We start from the raw sequence: 20,302 nt of genomic DNA on the forward strand, positions 1-20,302 counted from the left end.
ATTGGGATTTTATGCGACAGACCAACACAAAGTGGCACATAATTGTGAAGTGGAAGGAAAATATGGTAAATGGTTTTCATTTTTTTTATAAATAAATAGGTGAAAAGTGTGGTGTGCATTTGTATTCAGCCCCCTCTTATTCGATACCTTGTAGAACCACCTTTCTCTGCAATTACAGCTACAAGTCTTTTTGGGGATGTCTCTACCAGCTTTGCACATCTAGAGAGGGACATTTTTTCCCATTCTTCTTTGCAAAATAGCTCAAGCTCTGTCAGATTGGATGGAGAGCATCTGTGAACAGCAATTTTCAAGTCTTGCCACAGATTCTCAATTGTATTTAGGTTTTAACTTTGACTGGGCCATTGTAACACATGCTTTGATCTAAACCAGGGGTAGGCAACCTCGGCCCTCCAGCTGTGGTGAAACTACAAGTCCCATGAGACATTGCAAGACCCTGACAATCACAGATATGACTCCTAGAGGCAGAGGCATGATGGGATTTGTAGTTTCAAAACAGCTGGGGTGCCGAGGATGCCTATCCCTGATCTAAACCATTTCATTGTAGCTCTGGCTGTATGTTTAGGGTCGTTGTCCTGCTGGACGTTGAAACTCCACGCCATTGCCCTGTATTTGGCTCCATCCATCCTCCCATCAACTCTGACCAGCTTCCCTATCCCTGTTGAAGAAAAGCATCCCCACAACATGATGCTGCCACCACTATGTTTCATGGTGATGTGTTCAGGGTGATGTGCAGTGTTAGTTTTCTGCTACACATGGCCTTTTGCTTTTAGGTCAAAAAGTTAAATCTAACCAGAGCACCTTCTTCCACATGTGTCCCCCCACATGGCTTCTTGCAAACTGCAAACAGGACTTTTTATTGCTTTCTTTCAACAATGGCTTTATTCTTGCCACTCTTCCATAAAGGCCAGATTTTTGGAGTGCACAACTAATAGTTCTCCTGTGGACAGATTATTTCACTTAAGCTGTGGATCTCTCCAGCTACTCCAGAGTTACCATGGGCCTCTTGGCTACTGCTCTGATTAATGCTCTCCTTGCCTGGCCTGTCAGTTTAGGTGGACCGCCATGTCTTGATAGGTTTGCAGTTTGCCCGTTTAGCGTTTAAGCTCTGAGGAAAGGGGTTCTCCCCTGAAATGCGTCAGTCATCTTGAGGTATCGTTCGATCCACTCGACATCAGGTCCTGGCTTGTCGATGTTCAGAACAGTGGATTTGCGTTATTGATTATGTCTTCTATCAATACTTGTTTGTGAGTATACACTTTGCTGTTTTATATTTGAATAAAGCTTTACTAGTGGTAATGCACTAGGTCGGTGCGCCCTCCTTCACTTCTTTTTTTCCTTTAGTGTATGAATATCCATTATTCAGAGGAGGGCTGCAAGACATCAGGCATTACTATATGAAGCTGGTCACATCACGCATTGAGGAACTAGACACCAGAGTGCAGGAGAGACTTTTTTAGGTTTGCAGTTGTGCCATACACTTTCCATTTTTGATTGATGGATTGCACAGTGCTCAGTGAGATGTTGAAAGCTTGGGATATTTTTTTATAACCTAACCCTGCTTTAAACATCTCCACAACTTTATCTCTGACCTGTCTGGTGTATTCCTTGGCCTTCTTGATGCTGTTTGTTCACTAAGGTTCTCCAACAAACATCTGAGGGCTTCACAGAACAACTGTATAACTGTATGTATACTGAGATTAAATTACACACAGGTGGACTCTAATTACTAATTAGGTGACTTCTGAAGGCAATTGGTTCCATTAGATTTTAGTTAGGGGTATCAGAGTAAAGGGGGTTGAATACAAATGCACGCCACACTTTTCAAATATTTATTTGTAAAAAAAATTGAAAACCATGTTTTATTTTCCTTCCACTTCACAACTATGTGCCACTTTGTGTTGGTCTATCACATAAAATCACAATAAAATAAATTTACATTTTTGGTTGTAACATGACAAATTGTGGAAAATGTCAAGGGGTGTGAATAATTTTTCAAGGCACTGTAATTACTCTGGACCAGCTTCCTGATAGTGACATTGGCAGAACATGCCTACATAGTGAGTACTGGCACAGCCGCCTCATGGTAGGTATTATATATTGAAAGTTATAGATTGCAAAATATTTTTAACTTTAATTCTCAATTGCAAGCCAAGATTGAAATGTCCACAGATTCCACAACTCCAAGGCTCCAATTGTTCTCTCCATTGCAGGGCTTGCCGGGTGCTGATTAAAGAAGCTTGTCTAATCTCCAAAAGATCCACCTATGAACCGCATCTGAGCATCCATGATCAGACAACGATGATGTCATTCTTAGAAAAGCTTTATTGCACCAAACCATACATACCACAGAGCCCCACCTTGGGACTACACTTACAAGCGCAGTTCAACCCAGTAGGCTTGGTCGTAGAGATTAAGCCCGTTGGAGTGAAATGTGTCGGTGGGTCCATGGCCTGTACGGTTTGATGCAAAAAAAAGCTGCTTTTAAGAGTGAAGTCATCGGTGTCCAATCCGATTGTTTGACAGGTGGATCTATTGGAACATAGACAGGTTCCTTTGGTCAGTACCCGACATCATTGGTGTGTGACCTGAGCGTTTGACATGTATCCAAGCTGGTTATTTTTAGTACTAAGCCAAGACTGTTGCAATGAACTAATATCTCTTGGATCTAAAAGATCATTAGGAAGGCACTTTGTGACTGATGCAATTGCCATCCACTAAAACCGAGAAATCAATGTACTTACAGGTGTGTTTCCAGCAGTGCTGTAGCTGTCTATGAGAGGTTGTCTCTCCAGCAGGCTGAATATATAAGCTGCTGACACTTTAGCTTTAGCGTAGTCTGGAGCAAATGAGCTGGTCTGACCCAAAGCCATGGCTCCAAAAACAATGGCTGCAAATACCCTGAAAGAAACATCAACAGCTTATCAGAATATCAACCACTTATTGTTTAAAGTGCACGATCTTCCTTTTAAAAGGTAGGGAGTTAGAAGGTAGGTGGGAGCCATTTTAACCACTTTCAGACCGGACGAATTTGCTGGTCAAAGACCAGACCACTTTTTGCGATTCGGCACTGCGTCGCTTTAACTGACAATTGCGCGGTCGTGCGACGTGGTTCCCAAACAAAATTTACGTCCTTTTTTTCCCACAAATAGAGCTTTCTTTTGGTGGTATTTGATCACCCCTGCGGTTTTTATTTTTTGCGCTAAAAACAAAAATAGAGCGACAATTTTGAAAAAAACGCATTATTTTTTACTTTTTGTTATAATAAATATCCCCCAAAAATATATAAAAAAACATTTTTTTCCCTCAGTTTAGGCCGATACGTATTCTTCTACATATTTTTGGTAAAAAAAATCGCAATAAGCGATCATTGATTGGTTTGCACAAAAGTTATAGCGTTTACAAAATAGGGATAGTTTTATAGCATTTTTATTAATAATTTTTAATTATTATTTTTTACTAGTAATGGCGGCGATCAGCGATTTTTATTGTGACTGCGACATTGTGGGGGACCCATCGAACATTTTTGACACATTTTTGGGACCATTGTCATTTATACAGTAATCACTGCTATATAAATGCAGTGATTCCTGTGTAAATGACACTGGCAGTGAAGGGGTTAACCAGTGGGTGGCAGTGTAGGGGTTAAGTGTTCCTAGGGATGTGTTACTAACTGTGGGGGGGTTGGGCTTTCATTTAGTGAACACTGATCTCTGATCCAATCACATGGAGCAGAGATCAGCGTCACTAGTTGCTAGGCAGAATGGAGAAATGTTGTTTACAACGGCACTTCTCCATTCGGCCGCTCCGTGAGACGATCGCGGGGATGCCCGCGGCGATCGAGTCCGCGGGTCCCGCGATCGGACTCACGGGGGTCCCGACCAGCGCGGGAGCGCGCCGGCGGCGGCGCGCTCCTGGTGGCAGGGCGGCAAATTTAAAGGGACGAACATGTATGCCCATTTGCCTGCCCGTGCCATTCTGTTGACGTACATCGTCGTGCGCTGGTCGGCAAGTGGTTAAGCATAGTAAGTTCTAGCTTGGAATTCTACCTTAAAGTGGAAGTAAACCCTCCTATTATTTTCAGCCAAAGAAGCTGCCATCTTGGCCTCTGCTTAATCTTTAACTGTCATGATGCTGCACATGTGATCAGTTATGACCCCAGCCATTGGATGGTTTGACAGTTTGGTTGAGAGCACAACTAATGTGACAGTTAGCATGCCGGGAATTTAACGTTTTTTTGAAACTATTAAATCAATGGGTTTACTTCCGCTTTAAATATATATATATATATATATATATATATATATATATATATATATATATATATATATTTAAAGCGGAAGTAAACCCATTGATTTAATAGTTTCAAAAAAAACGTGTATATATATATATATATATATATATATATATATATATATATATATATATATATATATATATATATATGTAAAAAACAGGAAACAGGACAGCATTTTAGCAGTTGGATTTAGGCCACATTATAAAACTGAAACACGACATGTAGCTTTTCAAGTCAAATATACCAAAGTTAGCTTTAAATTAAAAAAAATAATCAACTTCAAGATAGATATATTTTACCGAATAAACGATAGTTATATATCGTACCGAATCCATACACGGTAATTGAAAAATTGTACTTGGCTGCGTTTTGAACAGGAGAGCCACCAATAAACATTTTGTTAAAATGATAGCCTCAAGTAATACAGCACAGGTCAGGTGGATATCCTTCTAACACTCTTCAGATATACTCCAAGCACCATTAAATATGGAAGAGAGAATCTTTAATAGCCTAAACATAACTATATTAAAGGATATATAAAAACTCACAATAAACACACCAGTCTTCCCAAAAAAGGGAAAGTAGCCACTCCCCATAAAAACCAAGGTTAGGTCTATTGAAACAGAATGATGCACAGAGAAGTCCACCTTGCACAACCAATCTATCGCTTTTCAGTCCTGGATAGAATGTGGCCATTTCTTTTATTTTCAGAAAAAGGTAGTAGGAGAGGGAGTTATGGATCTCAGATACCAGTAGCAAATCACTTACAGACTCCTTGGCTCCAGAAAAATACATCTTCACAGTACCAGGCCCTCCTGAGAGACCAGCCTTCATCCTGGCTCTCTCCAGCAAGGGTCCACTCAATTTGGCTTGGCTTCTTCCACACCGGGCAAGGCAGCCTCAGGACCATCCCAACATTAATAGGCCCCAGACAGGCTTCTGGGCTATCATGCAGAGCACAGTTCAGCAGCACCTCTCCAGGCCTCAGCCTGAGGCAAGAGAACAAGCACATGGCCATCCCAAATATATATACACTCTCAGAATGCACCAGTGACCAAGAACCTCCTACTGGGCTAGCTGGAAGAAAAATAAATATCCATAACTCAGTCTAGTAAGTACTGACCTGTGGTACCATTGACACTTACTGGAGACAGTGAAAAATGCACAACCTAATTGAGCTTAGGGAAATAAACTATGCAATCAGTCTGAGCTATCTACAACCCAGCCAAAAACTATATTTGCATAGTAGCCCCAATTTAGGACCAGGGGGCTACAAATATGTACATTTTCTACTCACTTTTTATTTATTTAAATAAAGTCATAGAGAGACCTTCTCTTCTCTTTTATATCTGATGGTGCTTGGAGTATACAGTGCCTTGAAAAAGTATTCATACCCCTTGACATTTTGCACATTTTGTCATGTTACAACCAAAAACGTAAATGTATTTTAATCAGATTTTATGTGATAGACCAACACAAATTGGCACATAATTGTGAAGTGGAAGGAAAATGATAAATGGTTTTCAACATTTTTTATAAATAAATATGTGAAGTGTGGCGTCCGTTTGTAATCAGTTCCCTTTATTCTGATACCCCTACCTAAAATCTAGTGGAACCAGTTGCCTTCAGAAGTCACCTAATTAGTAAATAGAGTCCATCTGTGTCTAATTTAATCTCAGTATAAATACAGCTGTTCTGTAAAGCCTTCAGAGGTTTGTTAAAGAACCTTCGTGAACAAACAACATCATGAAGGCCAAGGAACACACCAGACAGATCAGGGATAAAGTTGTGGAGAAGTTTAAAGCAGGGTTAGGTTATAAAAAAATATCCCAAGCTTTGAATATCTCATGGAGCACTGTTCAATCCATCATCCAGAAATGGAAAGAGTATGGCATTACTGCAAACCTACCAAGACATGGCTGATAGGCCAGGCAAGGAGAGCATTAATCAGAGAAGCAGCCAAGAGCCCATGGTAACTCTGGAGGAGCTGCAGAGATCCACAGCTCAGGTGGGAGAATCTGTCCACAGGACAACTATTAGTTGTGCACTCCACAAACCTGGCCTTTAAAAGCCATAAAAAGTCCTGTTTGCAGTTCGCGAGAAGCCATGTGGGGGACGCAGCAAACACGTGGAAGAAGATGCTCTGGGCAGATGATACCAAAATTTAACTTTTTGCCCTAAAAGCAAAGCGCTATGTGTGGCCAAAAACTAACAGTGCACATCACCCTGAACACACCATCCCCACCATGAAACATGGCGGTGGCAGCATCATGTTGTTGGGATGCTTTTCTTCAGCATAGACAGGAAAGCTGGTCAGTAGGGATGAGCTTCGTGTTCGAGTCGAACGCATGTTCGAGTCGAACATCGGTCGTTTGTGCGTTCGCCGAATTTTCGAACGTTTGGGCCGTTCGCGGCAAAATTCGTGTGGCCCACAATGCACTGTGATGGCGCAATGCATTGCTGTCTCACGATTGGCCAAGCATGCACTGTGACCCCGCATGCTTGGCCAATCGCAGCGCCAGCAGCGAGGAGAGCAATGGTTGGACACAGGCATCCTGCCTGTGGCCAATCATAGCTCAGCCTGTGTAGTGCACGCCCCACACTATATAAAGCCGCCTTTCAGGCGGCCTCGTGTAGTGTTTGTTAGCATCTGAAGCAGTGGGTGTTCTGTGTACCTTCAACACAGTTACACACCAATCGTTTTTGGCTGATTTACTATTTTGCTCTTGTGTAGTGGTTACTGTCTGTGCCCTGACCGCAGTATACACCACTATATTCACCTCACCTATATAGCTAGTGATCTAGCTTTAATAATAGAGCTTGCAGTCAGTAGTGTTACAGCCCGTTCACACCTGAACGTTTTGTAGCCCTACGCCTGAAGCTACAAAACGCTGGAGGGGAAAAAATACATTATTCTCAATGGAGATCGTTCACATTTCCACTCCATGTCGCCTGAAGCCGAACGCCTGAAGCTCAAACAAGTTCTGGACCCTTTTTTGTCGCGCGAATCGGGCTGATTTGGACGTTTTCATTTCCATAGAAACTAATGGAAACGCTCGATTCGAGCGACAACGCGTGACAACGAGCGTTTCTACGGGCGTTTTGACGCTGTATCTGCTCAAGAAAAAATAAGCAGATGAAAAATATTTTTCCTATTGGCTGAAAAAAAACGCTGAAGTTAAAAAACGCTCGTTGTCGCGCGTTGTAGTGTGACAAAACGCCCGTTGTCGCGCGTTGTAGTGTGACAAAACGCTCGTTGTCGCGCGACAAAACGCCGGTAAAAACGTTCAAACACGCTACGCTCAGGTGTGAATGCAGCCTTAGTGCGTGCTGTCTGCGTGCTCTGTACCCAGTACATACCACTATATACACCTACATAGCTGTTCTCTATTTGAGCCCGATTGTCATCTGCTGGAGTTATTGGAAGTTGTGTGTGCCTCCAGCACAGCACAGTATACATCTGTATATACCCCTTTAACTCTGCTGTTTTCTGGTTATTGTCTGCGTGCCCTGACCACAGTATACACCGTGATATTCACCTCACCTATATAGCTAGTGGTCCATCTTTAACAATAGAGCTTGCAGTCAGTAGTGTCACTCAGGAGATAGTGCGTGCTGTGTGCGTGCTCTGTACCCAGTACATACCGCTATTATCCACCTACATAGCTGTTCTCTATTTGGGCCCGATTGTCATCTGCGGGAGTTATTGGAAGTTGTGTGTGCCTCCAGCACAGCACAGTATACATCTGTATATACCCCTTTAACTCTGCTGTTTTCTGGTTATTGTCTGCGTGCCCTGACCGCAGTATACACCGTGATATTCACCTCACCTATATAGCTAGTGGTCCATCTTTAACAATAGAGCTTGCAGTCAGTAGTGTCACTCAGGAGATAGTGCGTGCTGTGTGCGTGCTCTGTACCCAGTACATACCGCTATTATCCACCTACATAGCTGTTCTCTATTTGGGCCCGATTGTCATCTGCAGGAGTTATTGGAAGTTGTGTGTGCCTCCAGCACAGCACAGTATACATCTGTATATACCCCTTTAACTCTGCTGTTTTCTGGTTATTGTCTGCGTGCCCTGACCGCAGTATACACCGTGATATTCACCTCACCTATATAGCTAGTGGTCCATCTTTAACAATAGAGCTTGCAGTCAGTAGTGTCACTCAGGAGATAGTGCGTGCTGTGTGCGTGCTCTGTACCCAGTACATACCGCTATAATCCACCTACATAGCTGTTCTCTATTTGGGCCCGATTGTCATCTGCGGGAGTTTTTGGAAGTTGTGTGTGCCTCCAGCACAGCACAGTATACATCTGTATATACCCCTTTAACTCTGCTGTTTTCTGGTTATTGTCTGCGTGCCCTGACCGCAGTATACACCGTGATATTCACCTCACCTATATAGCTAGTGGTCCATCTTTAACAATAGAGCTTGCAGTCAGTAGTGTCACTCAGGAGATAGTGCGTGCTGTGTGCGTGCTCTGTACCCAGTACATACCGCTATAATCCACCTACATAGCTGTTCTCTATTTGGGCCCGATTGTCATCTGCGGGAGTTTTTGGAAGTTGTGTGTGCCTCCAGCACAGCACAGTATACATCTGTATATACCCCTTTAACTCTGCTGTTTTCTGGTTATTGTCTGCGTGCCCTGACCGCAGTATACACCGTGATATTCACCTCACCTATATAGCTAGTGGTCCATCTTTAACAATAGAGCTTGCAGTCAGTAGTGTCACTCAGGAGATAGTGCGTGCTGTGTGCGTGCTCTGTACCCAGTACATACCGCTATTATCCACCTACATAGCTGTTCTCTATTTGGGCCCGATTGTCATCTGTGAGAGTTATTGGAAGTTGTGTGTGCCTCCAGCACAGCACAGTATACATCTGTATATACCCCTTTAACTCTGCTGTTCTATAAAAAAGGCATCTGCAGGAGTTAGTGGGTGTTGTGTGCCTCCAGCACAATATAAACTACCCAACCACTGTTTTACCCAACTCCCTTCAGGCCATTACCATGTCTGGAAGGCCAGCAAGGAGAGGCAGACAGGCGCGAGCCGATAAAAGAGGGCAAGCAGGCTCTGTGTCTAGAGACAACAGTGCTGGTCGTGGACGCGGTGCATTGTCATCAGCACGTGGCCATGGGACATGCTTGTCCTTCTTTTCTGCAGCTGGACATGTTGAACCGCAACATGCCAACGACTTGGTAGAGTGGATGACCAAGTCCTCTTCATCCTCCTCATCCTCTCTCACCCAGTCTCAGGGTAGTAGAAAAGCAGCTGCCAACACATCGTCGTCCCTCCTCTCAATGTCATCATCAGTGACTCCTTCCCTAGACCCACCACGTCCTCCTGAGGAGTCTCCTGAACTCTTTGAGCACAGTGTTGGGTACATGCTCCAGGAGGATGCCCAGTGTTTGGTGGGCTCTGATGATGACACTCAGCTAGAGGAAGGCAGTAGCGTGAGCGCAGAGAGAGAGGATGCTCAAGAAGCACAGCAATCTGGCAGTCATGTTCCACAAGCTGCAGCATACTGCCAGGTTTGCTACAGCGATGAAGAGGGAGGGGATGATGAGGGCACTGACTCCACGTGGGTGCCTGGAAGGAGGGAGGAGGAGGAGGCACATGTCCAACGAGGCAGGATGCCCTCCGGGGGCCAGCTTAGGGGCAGCACACAGACGGAATCACACCGCAGAGCTCCGCCTGCGCAGAGCGCTTCCTCTGCGCGTTATTCTAAAAGTTCTTTGGTGTGGGCCTTTTTTGAGACGAGTGCATCAGATCGCACCGCTGCTATTTGCAACATATGTCTCAAGCGTATCTCACGTGGCCAAAACATCAGCCGCTTGGGCACCACATGCTTGACCAGACATATGTTGACCTGCCATGCAGCTCGTTGGCAAGCGTACCTGAAAGACCCACACCAAAGAACAAAGCGGACCTCTCCTTACTCCTCATCAGCTGGCATCTCTAACCCCACTAGACCTTCAGTCCTCTCTGAAACCTGCTCTGAGAGGAATGAAGGTGTAGAATTAGGTGTGTCACAGCCAAGTGCTTCCGGGAACTCTGCTAGTGGTACATCCACATCCGATTATAGCAGGCAAATGTCCCTGCCCCAGCTGCTGGACCGGCGGAAGAAGTTTACTCCCAGCCATCCACATGCCCAGCGGTTGAATGCTAGCTTGGCTAAATTGCTAGCACTTCAACTGCTGCCTTTTCAGTTGGTAGACTCGGCCCCCTTCCGTGAGTTTGTACAATGTGCGGTTCCTCAGTGGCAGGTCCCCAAACGGAAGGCGATTCCGGCTCTCTACCGGCATGTGGAAGGCAATGTCCTTGCCTCGCTGGACAGGGCGGTCAGCGGTAAGGTGCATATTACCGCTGACTCATGGTCCAGCAGGCATGGACAGGGACGTTACCTGTCTTTCACGGCCCATTGGGTCACCCTTCTGGCTGCTGGGAAGGATGCAGGACAAGGTGCAGTAGTGTTGGAGGTTGTTCCGCCGCCACGCCTCCAAAATGCTACTATTGGTTGTGACACACCTCTCTCCTCCACCCCCTCCTCTTCTTCTTCCTCCATGGCCTCTTCCAGTGCTCTGTCCTCAGAACCAGCGGTGCTCCGTAGGCGTTGCAGGGGCTACGCAAGTACGCAGGCAAAACGATGCCATGCCGTGCTTGCGCTGGTTTGTTTGGGGGGCAGGAGCCACACTGGGGCGGATGTTTTGTCAGCTCTGCAGGGGCAGGCCGAGAGGTGGTTGACGCCACGCCAGCTTAAGCCAGGAATGGTGGTTTGCGACAATGGCACCAACCTCCTCTCCGCCCTCCGACAGGGACAACTGACCCATGTGCCCTGTGTAGCTCACGTCCTTAAACTGGTGGTGCAGCGGTTCTTGGGCAGGTACCCCGGCTTACAGGATGTCCTGAAACAGGCCAGGAGAGTCTGTGTGCATTTCCGCCGATCATTTAATGCCTGTGCTCGGCTGGCTGAGCTCCAAAAGGAGTTGAACCTGCCCAAGAACCGCCTTATATGTGACATGCCCACCAGATGGAACTCAACATTGGCCATGCTGCAGCGGCTGCACACGCAGCAGAGGGCCATCAATGAGTACCTGTGCGACTACGGCACCAGGACAGGGTCAGGGGAGCTTGGTTTTTTCTCACCACGCCAGTGGGGCATGATCAGGGATGCATGCACTGTCCTGTCACCGTTTGAGGAGGCCACAAGGATGGTGAGCAGTGACAGTGCATGCATCAGTGACACTGTACCTCTTGTCCACCTCTTGGAGCATACGCTGCGTGGAATAATGGACAGGGCACTTGAGGCAGAACAGAGGCAGGAAGAGGAGGACTTCCTTGCCTCTCAAGGCCCCCTTTATCCAGACAGTGTTCCTGCTGTGCCACCCATCACACAGGAAGAGGGTGAGGAGGAGGAAGAGGAGGAGGAGGATGATTGTGTCAGAATGGAGGTGGAGGCTGGCACTCAGCATCAGCATCAGCAGCAGCAGTCTTATAGGGATGATTTACAGTCCCAAGAAACACGTGGACTTGTACGTGGCTGGGAGGAGGTAGCTGCGGATCATGTTGTCCTTAGTGACCCAGAGGACTCCGGACCGAATGCCTCAGCTAACCTACGCTGCATGGCCTCCCTGATCCTGCAAAGCCTGCGGAAGGATCCTCGTATTCTTCGGATCAAGGAGAGGGACCATTACTGGCTGGCCACTCTCCTTGATCCACGGTACAAGGGTAAGGTTGCCGACCTTATCTTGCCATCGCAGAGGGAGCAGAGGATGAGACATCTCCGGGAGGCCTTGCAGAAAGCTCTGTGCAACGCGTTCCCAGAGACTGGGAGGTCACAAACTCCTGGTCCTGGACAACGTGTTGCTGAGGCATCAGTCAGAAGGAGCGGTGGAGAAGGTGGCCGTCTGACTGATGCTTTCAGACAATTTTTTAGTCCGCAGCCCCAAGGTATGATTGGTTCCAGCACCCATCGCCAGCGTCTAATTTACATGGTGCAGGAATACCTAGGGGCAAGGTCAGACTTGGACACCTTTCCCACTGAAAATCCTCTGGCTTACTGGGTCTTGAGGATGGATCACTGGCCAGAGCTTGCACAGTATGCAATTGAGCTACTGGCCTGTCCTGCATCCAGCGTTCTTTCGGAACGCACCTTCAGTGCTGCTGGTGGCTTCGTTACCGATCACAGGGTGCGCCTGTCCACCGAATCAGTTGATCGACTGACCTTCATCAAGATGAATCAGTCTTGGATCACCCACAGCTACCAAGCACCTGAAGCTGATGTAACCGAATAATTTTTTTTGAAATACCACATCCCTTCAAGACTGCCTATGCTGATGCTGAGTGACTGTCCTGTTATGTTGATTGTCTATCCTTTTCCTCCTCCGCTGATATGTTGGAAGAACATTTTTGGTTCTGGGTGATGCCAGCAGCCCAATTTTTCTGCCCCTGTTTAACAGGGGCGTTTAAGTACAATTTTTGATGCAATGCTTTGCAGCAGGGCTAATTCCTGCAATAAAACTAGAGTGTATGGCAGAGGTTGCAGTGTGATGGCACCAGTGCCTAAGGCCCAATTTTTCTGCCCCTGTTTAACAGGGGCGTTTAAGTACAATTTTTGATGCAATGCTTTGCAGCAGGGCTAATTCCTGCAATAAAACTAGAGTACAGTGGTGTGAAAAAGTGTTTGCCCCCTTCCTCATTTCCTGTTCCTTTGCATGTTTGTCACACTTAAGTGTTTCGGAACATCAAACCAATTTAAACAATAGTCAAGGACAACACAAGTAAACACAAAATGCAATTTGTAAATGAAGGTGTTTATTATTAAAGGTGAAAAAAAATCCAAACCATCATGGCCCTGTGTGAAAAAGTGATTGCCCCCCTTGTTAAAACATACTATAACTGTGGTTGTCCACACCTGAGTTCAATTTCTCTAGCCCCACGAAGGGCCTGATTATTGCCACACCTGTTCACAATCAAGGCATCACTTAAATAGGAGCTGCTTGACACAGTAAGGTCCACCAGAAGATCCTTAAAAGCTACACATCATGCCGAGACCCAAAGAAATTCAGGAACAATTGAGAAAGAAAGTAATTGAGATCTATCAGTCTGGAAAGGGTTATAAAGCCATTTCCAAAGCTTTGGGAATCCAGCGAACCACAATGAGAGCCATTATCCACAAATGGTGAAGACATGGAACAGTGGTGAACCTTCCCAGGAGTGGCCGGCCGCCCAAAATTACCCCAAGAGCGCAGCGACGACTCATCCAAGAGGTCACAAAAGACCCCACAACAATGTCCAAGGAACTGCAGGCCTCACTTGCCTCAGTTAAGGTCAGCGTTCATGCCTCCACCATCAGGAAAAGACTGGGCAAAAATGGCCTGCATGGCAGAGTTCCAAGGAGAAAACCACTGCTGAGCAAAAAGAACATCAAAGCTTGTCTCAATTTCTCCACAACACATCTTGATGATCCCTAAGACTTTTGGGACAACATTCTGTGGACCGATGAGACAAAAGTGGAACTCTTTGGAAGGTGTGTGTCCAAGTATATCTGGCATAGAAGGAACACTGCATTTCATAAAAAGAACATTATACCAACAGTAAAATATGGTGGTGGTAGTGTGATGGTCTGGGGCTGTTTTGCTGCTTCAGGACCTGGAAGACTTGCCGTGATAAAAGGAACTATGAATTCTGCTGTCTACCAAGAGATCCTGAAGGAGAATGTCCAACCATCTGTTTGTGTACTCAAGCTGAAACGAACTTGGGTTCTGCAGCAGGACAATGATCCTAAGCACACCAGCCAGTCCACCACCGAATGGCTGAAGAAAAACAAAATGAAGACTTTGGAGTGGCCTAGCCAAAGTCCTGACCTGAATCCTATTGAGATGTTGTGGTATGACCTTAAAAAGGCCGTTCATGCTCGAAAACCCTCTAATGTAACTGAATTAGGACAATTCTGCAAAGATGAGTGGGCCAAAATTCCTCCAGGACGCTGTAAAAGCCTCATTGCACGTTATCGCAAACGCTTGGTTGCAGTTGTTGCTGCTAAGGGTGGCCCAACCAGTTATTAGGTTTAGGGGGCAATCACTTTTTCACACAGGGCCATGATGGTTTGGATTTTTTTTCACCTTTAATAATAAACACCTTCATTTACAAATTGCATTTTGTGTTTACTTGTGTTGTCCTTGACTATTGTTTAAATTGGTTTGATGTTCCGAAACACTTAAGTGTGACAAACATGCAAAGGAACAGGAAATGAGAAAGGGGGCAAACACTTTTTCACACCACTGTATATGGCAGAGGTTGCAGTGTGATGGCACCAGTGCCTAAGGCCCAATTTTTCTGCCCCTGTTTAACAGGGGCGTTTAAGTACAATTTTTGATGCAATGCTTTGCAGCAGGGCTAATTCCTGCAATAAAACTAGAGTGTATGGCAGAGGTTGCAGTGTGATGGCACCAGTGCCTAAGGCCCAATTTTTCTGCCCCTGTTTAACAGGGACATGTAATTACAATTCTTGATATAATATTTCACAGGAGGGCCCCTTCCTGTGCCCACCCAGAGTAACGGTGAGGACTTATAGTGTTGTGGCACCAGCACCACAACCACCAAAGGTCAATTTTTCTACCACTGTTCAACAATGGCATGTAATTACAATTCTTGATATAATCGTTCACAGCAGGGCGCTCCAGCGCCCACCAAGAGTCACTTTGAGGGCTTACAATGTTGTTGCAAAACCAACACCTTGTTCCGCCATTTCTGCAGAGCATATAGGGCAGGCCCCTACTTTCAAACATCCAATTTACAAACATCTCCTACTTGCAAACGGAAGGAGACAACAGCAAGTGAGATGAAAAAAGATGGACGACAAAACAAATTATACAGGGGTGATAACCCTTCCCTATGTTTTCCAAAAAGCTTAAAAATAGTTTTTTTGACTGGAGCTACACTTTAAAAATGTACCAGTTGAAAATTACAAACAGATTCAACTTAACACAACAAACCTTCACAGTCCCTGTCTTGTTTGCACCGCCTGTATACTGCTGTTCTGAGTATATAGGGCCTGGGGGCCACACGCATTTCCTTTTTTTTAATATGGGTACGGGGTTCCCCTTAATATGCGTACGAAACCCAAAGGGGCTGGTAATGGGCAGGGAGGGCTACCCATGCCATTTTTCTGAATGATTTTCAACCATATTGCAGGAACCAGATATAACATTAAAACCGCAAGCAGTTTTAAATGGTGTTATTTCCGTTTAATGTCATTTTGTGCAGGGACTGTTCTAAACACGGGAAACACGTGGCACTTCACAGGCATACTACAGACACCCCCCAGGCACCATATTTAAAGGAATATTTCACTTTTTTTTTTTCACTTTAATCGTCATTAAAATCAGTGCTCCCGCCAAAACGGTAGTTTTTAAAACTTTTTTTTGCAGTGACCCATGTCCCCTGAGGCAGGAGGCAGGTCGCCAAACCCTTTTTAGGACACTATCTTGCATATTAGCCGTTAAAATTAGCACTTTCCAATTCAAACGTTCGACTTCAATGGGGTTCTAACGTTCGTACCGAACGCGGGGGTCGTTCGCAAGTTCTGGTGCGAACCGAACCGGGGGGTGTTCGGCTCATCCCTACTGGTCAGAGTTGATGGGAAGATGGATGGAGCCAAATACAGGACAATCTTAGAAGAAAACCTGTTAGAGTCTGCAAAAGACTTGAGACTGGGGCGGAGGTTCACCTTCCAGCAGGACAATGACCCTAAACATACAGCCAGAGCTACAATGGAATGGTTTAGATCAAAGCATATTCATGTGTTAGAATGGCCCAGTCAAAGTCCAGACCTAAATCCAATTGAGAATCTGTGGCAAGACATGCTGTTCACAGGCGCTCTCATCCAATCTGACAGAGCTTGAGCTATTTTGCAAAGAAGAATGGGCAAAAATGTTTCATTCTCTAGATCTGCAAAGCTGGTAGAGACATCCCCAAAAACACTTGCAGCTGTAATTGCAGTGAAAGGTGGTTCTACAAAGTATTGACTCAGGGGGGCTCAGAGATGCATGCCACACTTTTCACATATTTCATTGTAATAAATGCTGAAAACGATTTACCATTTTCTTTCTGCTTCACAATTATGTGTCACTTTGTGTTGGTCTATCACAAAAAAAAAGAATCCATTTTCGTTTTTGGTTGTAACATAAAAAACAAAATGTGGAAAATTTCAAGGGGTATGAATACTTTTTTCCAGGCACTGTATCTGGAGAATGTTATGGCTATATAGCGAATCTTTAAGCTCTTTTAGAGATCAACATTTTCCTGGATTACATTAGATACATTTGTATTACGTGAAATCAATCAAATACTTACAGAAACACATTTTCAAAGGTCATGTATCCTTGCACCACTAAAAAGGCACCAAACCTAAAACTAGCAGCATATGCAAAGAACATGATAGCCTGGGATAGTCCATAGGAGAAGCCTTGCATATGGGCGTTCTTGATGGAATTCCTATAACAGAAAGTCTGTGTAAATACTTCACAATTTTATAAGTGTTTATAGTAGATAGCCTGTATAGTCTCTTTATAATGGTACCCCCAGATATTTCAGCAGGACAAGTGGAGCCTCTCCTCCCTCAGGCAGGAAGAAGGGGGTCCTTCTCTCACAGACCACCAATGTAGGCGGGGCATTCTTAAATGACCTAAAATGTAAGTGAGTGCAGCATTGTCAGCCTGCCATGTACACTCCTTTAGGCTGGGCTCACATATATGCGAAATACAAGTTTCCACACGTCCGGCGATATGTGAACCCGTCCTTAGTGATAGACCTAATATGCAACTTTATAGCAAGCTGACAAAATTCACACAGCAACCTGGAAAATGCTGCTGCTAATTGCTGCAAGGCAGAGACTTAGCACTATTAGTCTACAAGAGGAGAGCTGAAACTGGCAAGATCTCCAAAAAAAAAAAAAATCAATGGATTTACCAAAAAATTATGGGCTTCAGAAAGTTGTATACAATAAGGCATAATGCCAAACATACTCAAAACAAAGTTTTAATGCTTATTTTCTTACCTATAAGGACCTTCCAGCTTTTCTTCAAACAGGGCTTCAAATTGCTGCTCTCGGGTTAAAGATACAACTGTCCGAATGTTTTCAATAGCATCAAGGGCAACCTTAGATGCAAGAAAATGTAGTATATAGTTTAGTTCTTTGGTTTTCTTCATTCAAATATATTTAAAGCCAACACATTTTCATTAGAATAGAGAATGGAAAAGTTATAACACTTGTCAATGTCATTTATTTATTGGGAAACTTCCCTTCACTTTGTCTCCTGGTGACATGAAGCGATATGAAATGTGACCTGAGTGAGGGAGAGTGAGGGGAAATCCTGCCTTAGGAGTAGTACCCTGATGTTTAGGCAGGGCTGCTATTAAATTTAGTTGCCAGGCGATAGTTGTCTTGGCCAATTGTTAGGAGATCAATTGATTTCCCCCTAATTCTGGAATTGGTGCACTTCTCTCTTCTGTCACTAAGTGGCATTATGACTGGTGACATTGGATAAGAAAAGGGCAAGCAAGGACAGATTATGAATGAATGGAGTCTCTCAGCCAATGAGCAGGGATTTTCTTGGGTCCATTGGCCTGCTGGGAGCACCTATTTATTTAGATGGAGTCAGGCGATCGGGGTTCTGTGCCACCTGGATGGTTGTCTTGGTGGACGTGTGTCATATTGCCCTGGGCTGCTAGGCCAGAAACCTAAGGCCTATCCCTGGGACATCTGGCTGCTAGGCTGTCTGAAGGCCTATCCAGAAGCAAGAGAGCAGCATAGGGTTGGGACTGCAGGCTTGTAGTCCAACCAGAAGTAATGGTTCCACAGCCCAGGGAACCAGTTGTGGTGGGAGGTAGAGGGAAAGCTGTTACCACTAAGGTACAATCCACCTTGTTACCGGAGACCGCTGTGAGTAAGCTGAGACCAGTACCAGAGCAGACTTCTCACCAACCGGGGACAGTGAAGAAGTGGGAAAACTTCAGCAAGTGCCAAGTCAGGGACCCAGCGGGACAGCAGAGCTGACGCTTGTGGAGTATCTGTGAGTGCCAAGCCAGAGACCTAGTGGGTCCGCAGGGGTGAAGCTTAAAGAGTATCTGTGAGTGCCAAGCCAGGGATCCAGCAGGGAAGCGAGGGTGACACTTGAGTGGTAACAGTGGATGAGCTCAGGGGGATCCAGTGGCTAGTGGATCTGAAGTCTAGTAAGAGAGACTGGGGGCTTGTTGAGTGAAGACCCACAATGAGTGATGGTGGGGTAAACTAATGCCGCGTACACACGACCGGACTTTCTGGCAGAAAAGGTCCGATCGTGTGTGGGCTTCTTCTGACTTTTTTCTTCAAAAATTCTGAAGGACCTAGAAATAGAATATGTTTTAACTCTTTCCAACGGAATCAATTCCTATTGGGAAAACCGTTCATCTGTATGCTATTCCGACGGACCAAATATGACGCAAGGGCAGCTATTGGCTACTGGCTATTGAACTTCCTTTTCTAGTCCCGTCTTACGTCATCGAAATTAACAGACTTTGGTGTGATCATCTGTAGGCAAGTCTGTTCGGTCAGAACTCCGTCGGAAAGACCGTCAGAGTTTATTCTGACGGAAAGTCCGGTCGTGTTTACGCGGCATCCAGGGCTGGACTGGGGCAGAAATTTGGCCCTGGACTTCATCCAGACCAGCCCACTTACATTTTGAGTGTCCCATCAGCACTCCCTTACATTACAGTGTCCTATCACCAGCCCCCTTACAACATAGTGTCCCATCTGCACCCCTTACATCAGAGTGTCCCATCAGCAGCCCCCTTATATCAGAGTGTCCCATCAGCACCCCCTTACATCAGAGTGTCCCATCAGCACCCCCTTATATCAGAGTGTCCCATCAGCAGCTGCCTTACATCAGAGTGTCCCATCACCAGCCCCCTTACATCAGAGTGGCCCATCACCAGCCCCCTTACATCTGAGTGGCCCACTGAGCCATCGGCCCACCGGGAAACTCCCAGTAGTCCCAGTGGCCAGTACATGCCTGGCGGCATCAGAACTGTTCATGGTGCAAATAGTTGACTTCAATTGCCGTTAGTAATCGCTACAAGATTGTTGCCATAGGAGACAGCGGTCCTACCTATACAGAAGTGGTATCCGGCTGGAGGCCTTCACCTGTATAGCTGTCTACCTATAGAAGTCTCGAAGCCTGATAATTATTTTTGAATCTACCTAAGGGTGTCCTGGCCCCAACCCTCTCTCCCACAGTTCTGTTTAAGAGACGATAAATCTCTTTGCATTCAAAAAGTGTCTGGCGCCCACCTATTCATCTTGCATTACACCCACCATGCCTTGTAACCCACTCTACATAGAAGGATGTCAGCTGTCCCTAACTCTGGAGGTTACCATTAGGACTCGAGGGGCCCGGGACTTTGCTACATTCATTTTTCCCATTGTAAGGTTTACCTTGTTCCATTAACATTTGTAAACTTTTGACCATTTGCCATAATTTTCTGTACTAGAGATAATGCTCACCAGCACAAGTAGAGTGGGTGAACAAAGTATTGTAGGTGGACAAAGTATTTAAGATTCAGCTTCAGGATCTGTCCTTCCAGTGAACATTCAGGGGTGATTTCCTTCCAGATTGACTGGTTTGATCTTCTTGCCATCCAAGGGACTTTCAAGAGTCTTCTCCAACACCATAGCTCAAAAGCATCAATTCTTCCACATTCAGCCTTCCTTATGGTCCAACTTTCACAACTATATGTTACTACTGGGAATACCGTAACTTTGATTATACAGTACTTTGTCATTAGGGTGAAAAAAGCAGAGACATCACCATAGCGAATGTGCCGTATAGTCAAAGCTATGGTTTGACAAGTAAGTCTGCCAAATTGTGCTAATATACAGTGCATACTTGCACATTATGACAATAACCACCCAGGGCCCATTTAATACCGCTTTAAG

General features: G+C 45.3%; 1 protein-coding gene across 3 annotated transcripts in view; it reads right to left on the bottom strand.

Annotated features, from left to right (window-relative positions):
• The window catches only part of LOC143996051 (ATP-dependent translocase ABCB1-like), a 102,276-nt gene that overhangs the window by 12,234 nt on the left and 69,740 nt on the right, over positions 1–20,302 (bottom strand). For all 3 annotated transcript variants that reach the window (XM_077490858.1, XM_077490859.1, XM_077490860.1), the window contains 3 exons: positions 17,387–17,487; positions 16,684–16,824; positions 2,763–2,919 (listed from right to left, as the gene is read on the bottom strand). In XM_077490858.1, coding sequence (XP_077346984.1) covers positions 2,763–2,919; positions 16,684–16,824; positions 17,387–17,487 — 399 coding nt within the window. The remainder of the gene's footprint in view (positions 1–2,762; positions 2,920–16,683; positions 16,825–17,386; positions 17,488–20,302) is intronic.

The sequence above is a fragment of the Lithobates pipiens genome, unplaced genomic scaffold (assembly GCF_037356315.1).
Source record: "Lithobates pipiens isolate NorthernLeopardFrog02 unplaced genomic scaffold, aLitPip1_a1.2 Scaffold_19, whole genome shotgun sequence".
NCBI classification, from domain to species: domain Eukaryota; kingdom Metazoa; phylum Chordata; class Amphibia; order Anura; family Ranidae; genus Lithobates; species Lithobates pipiens.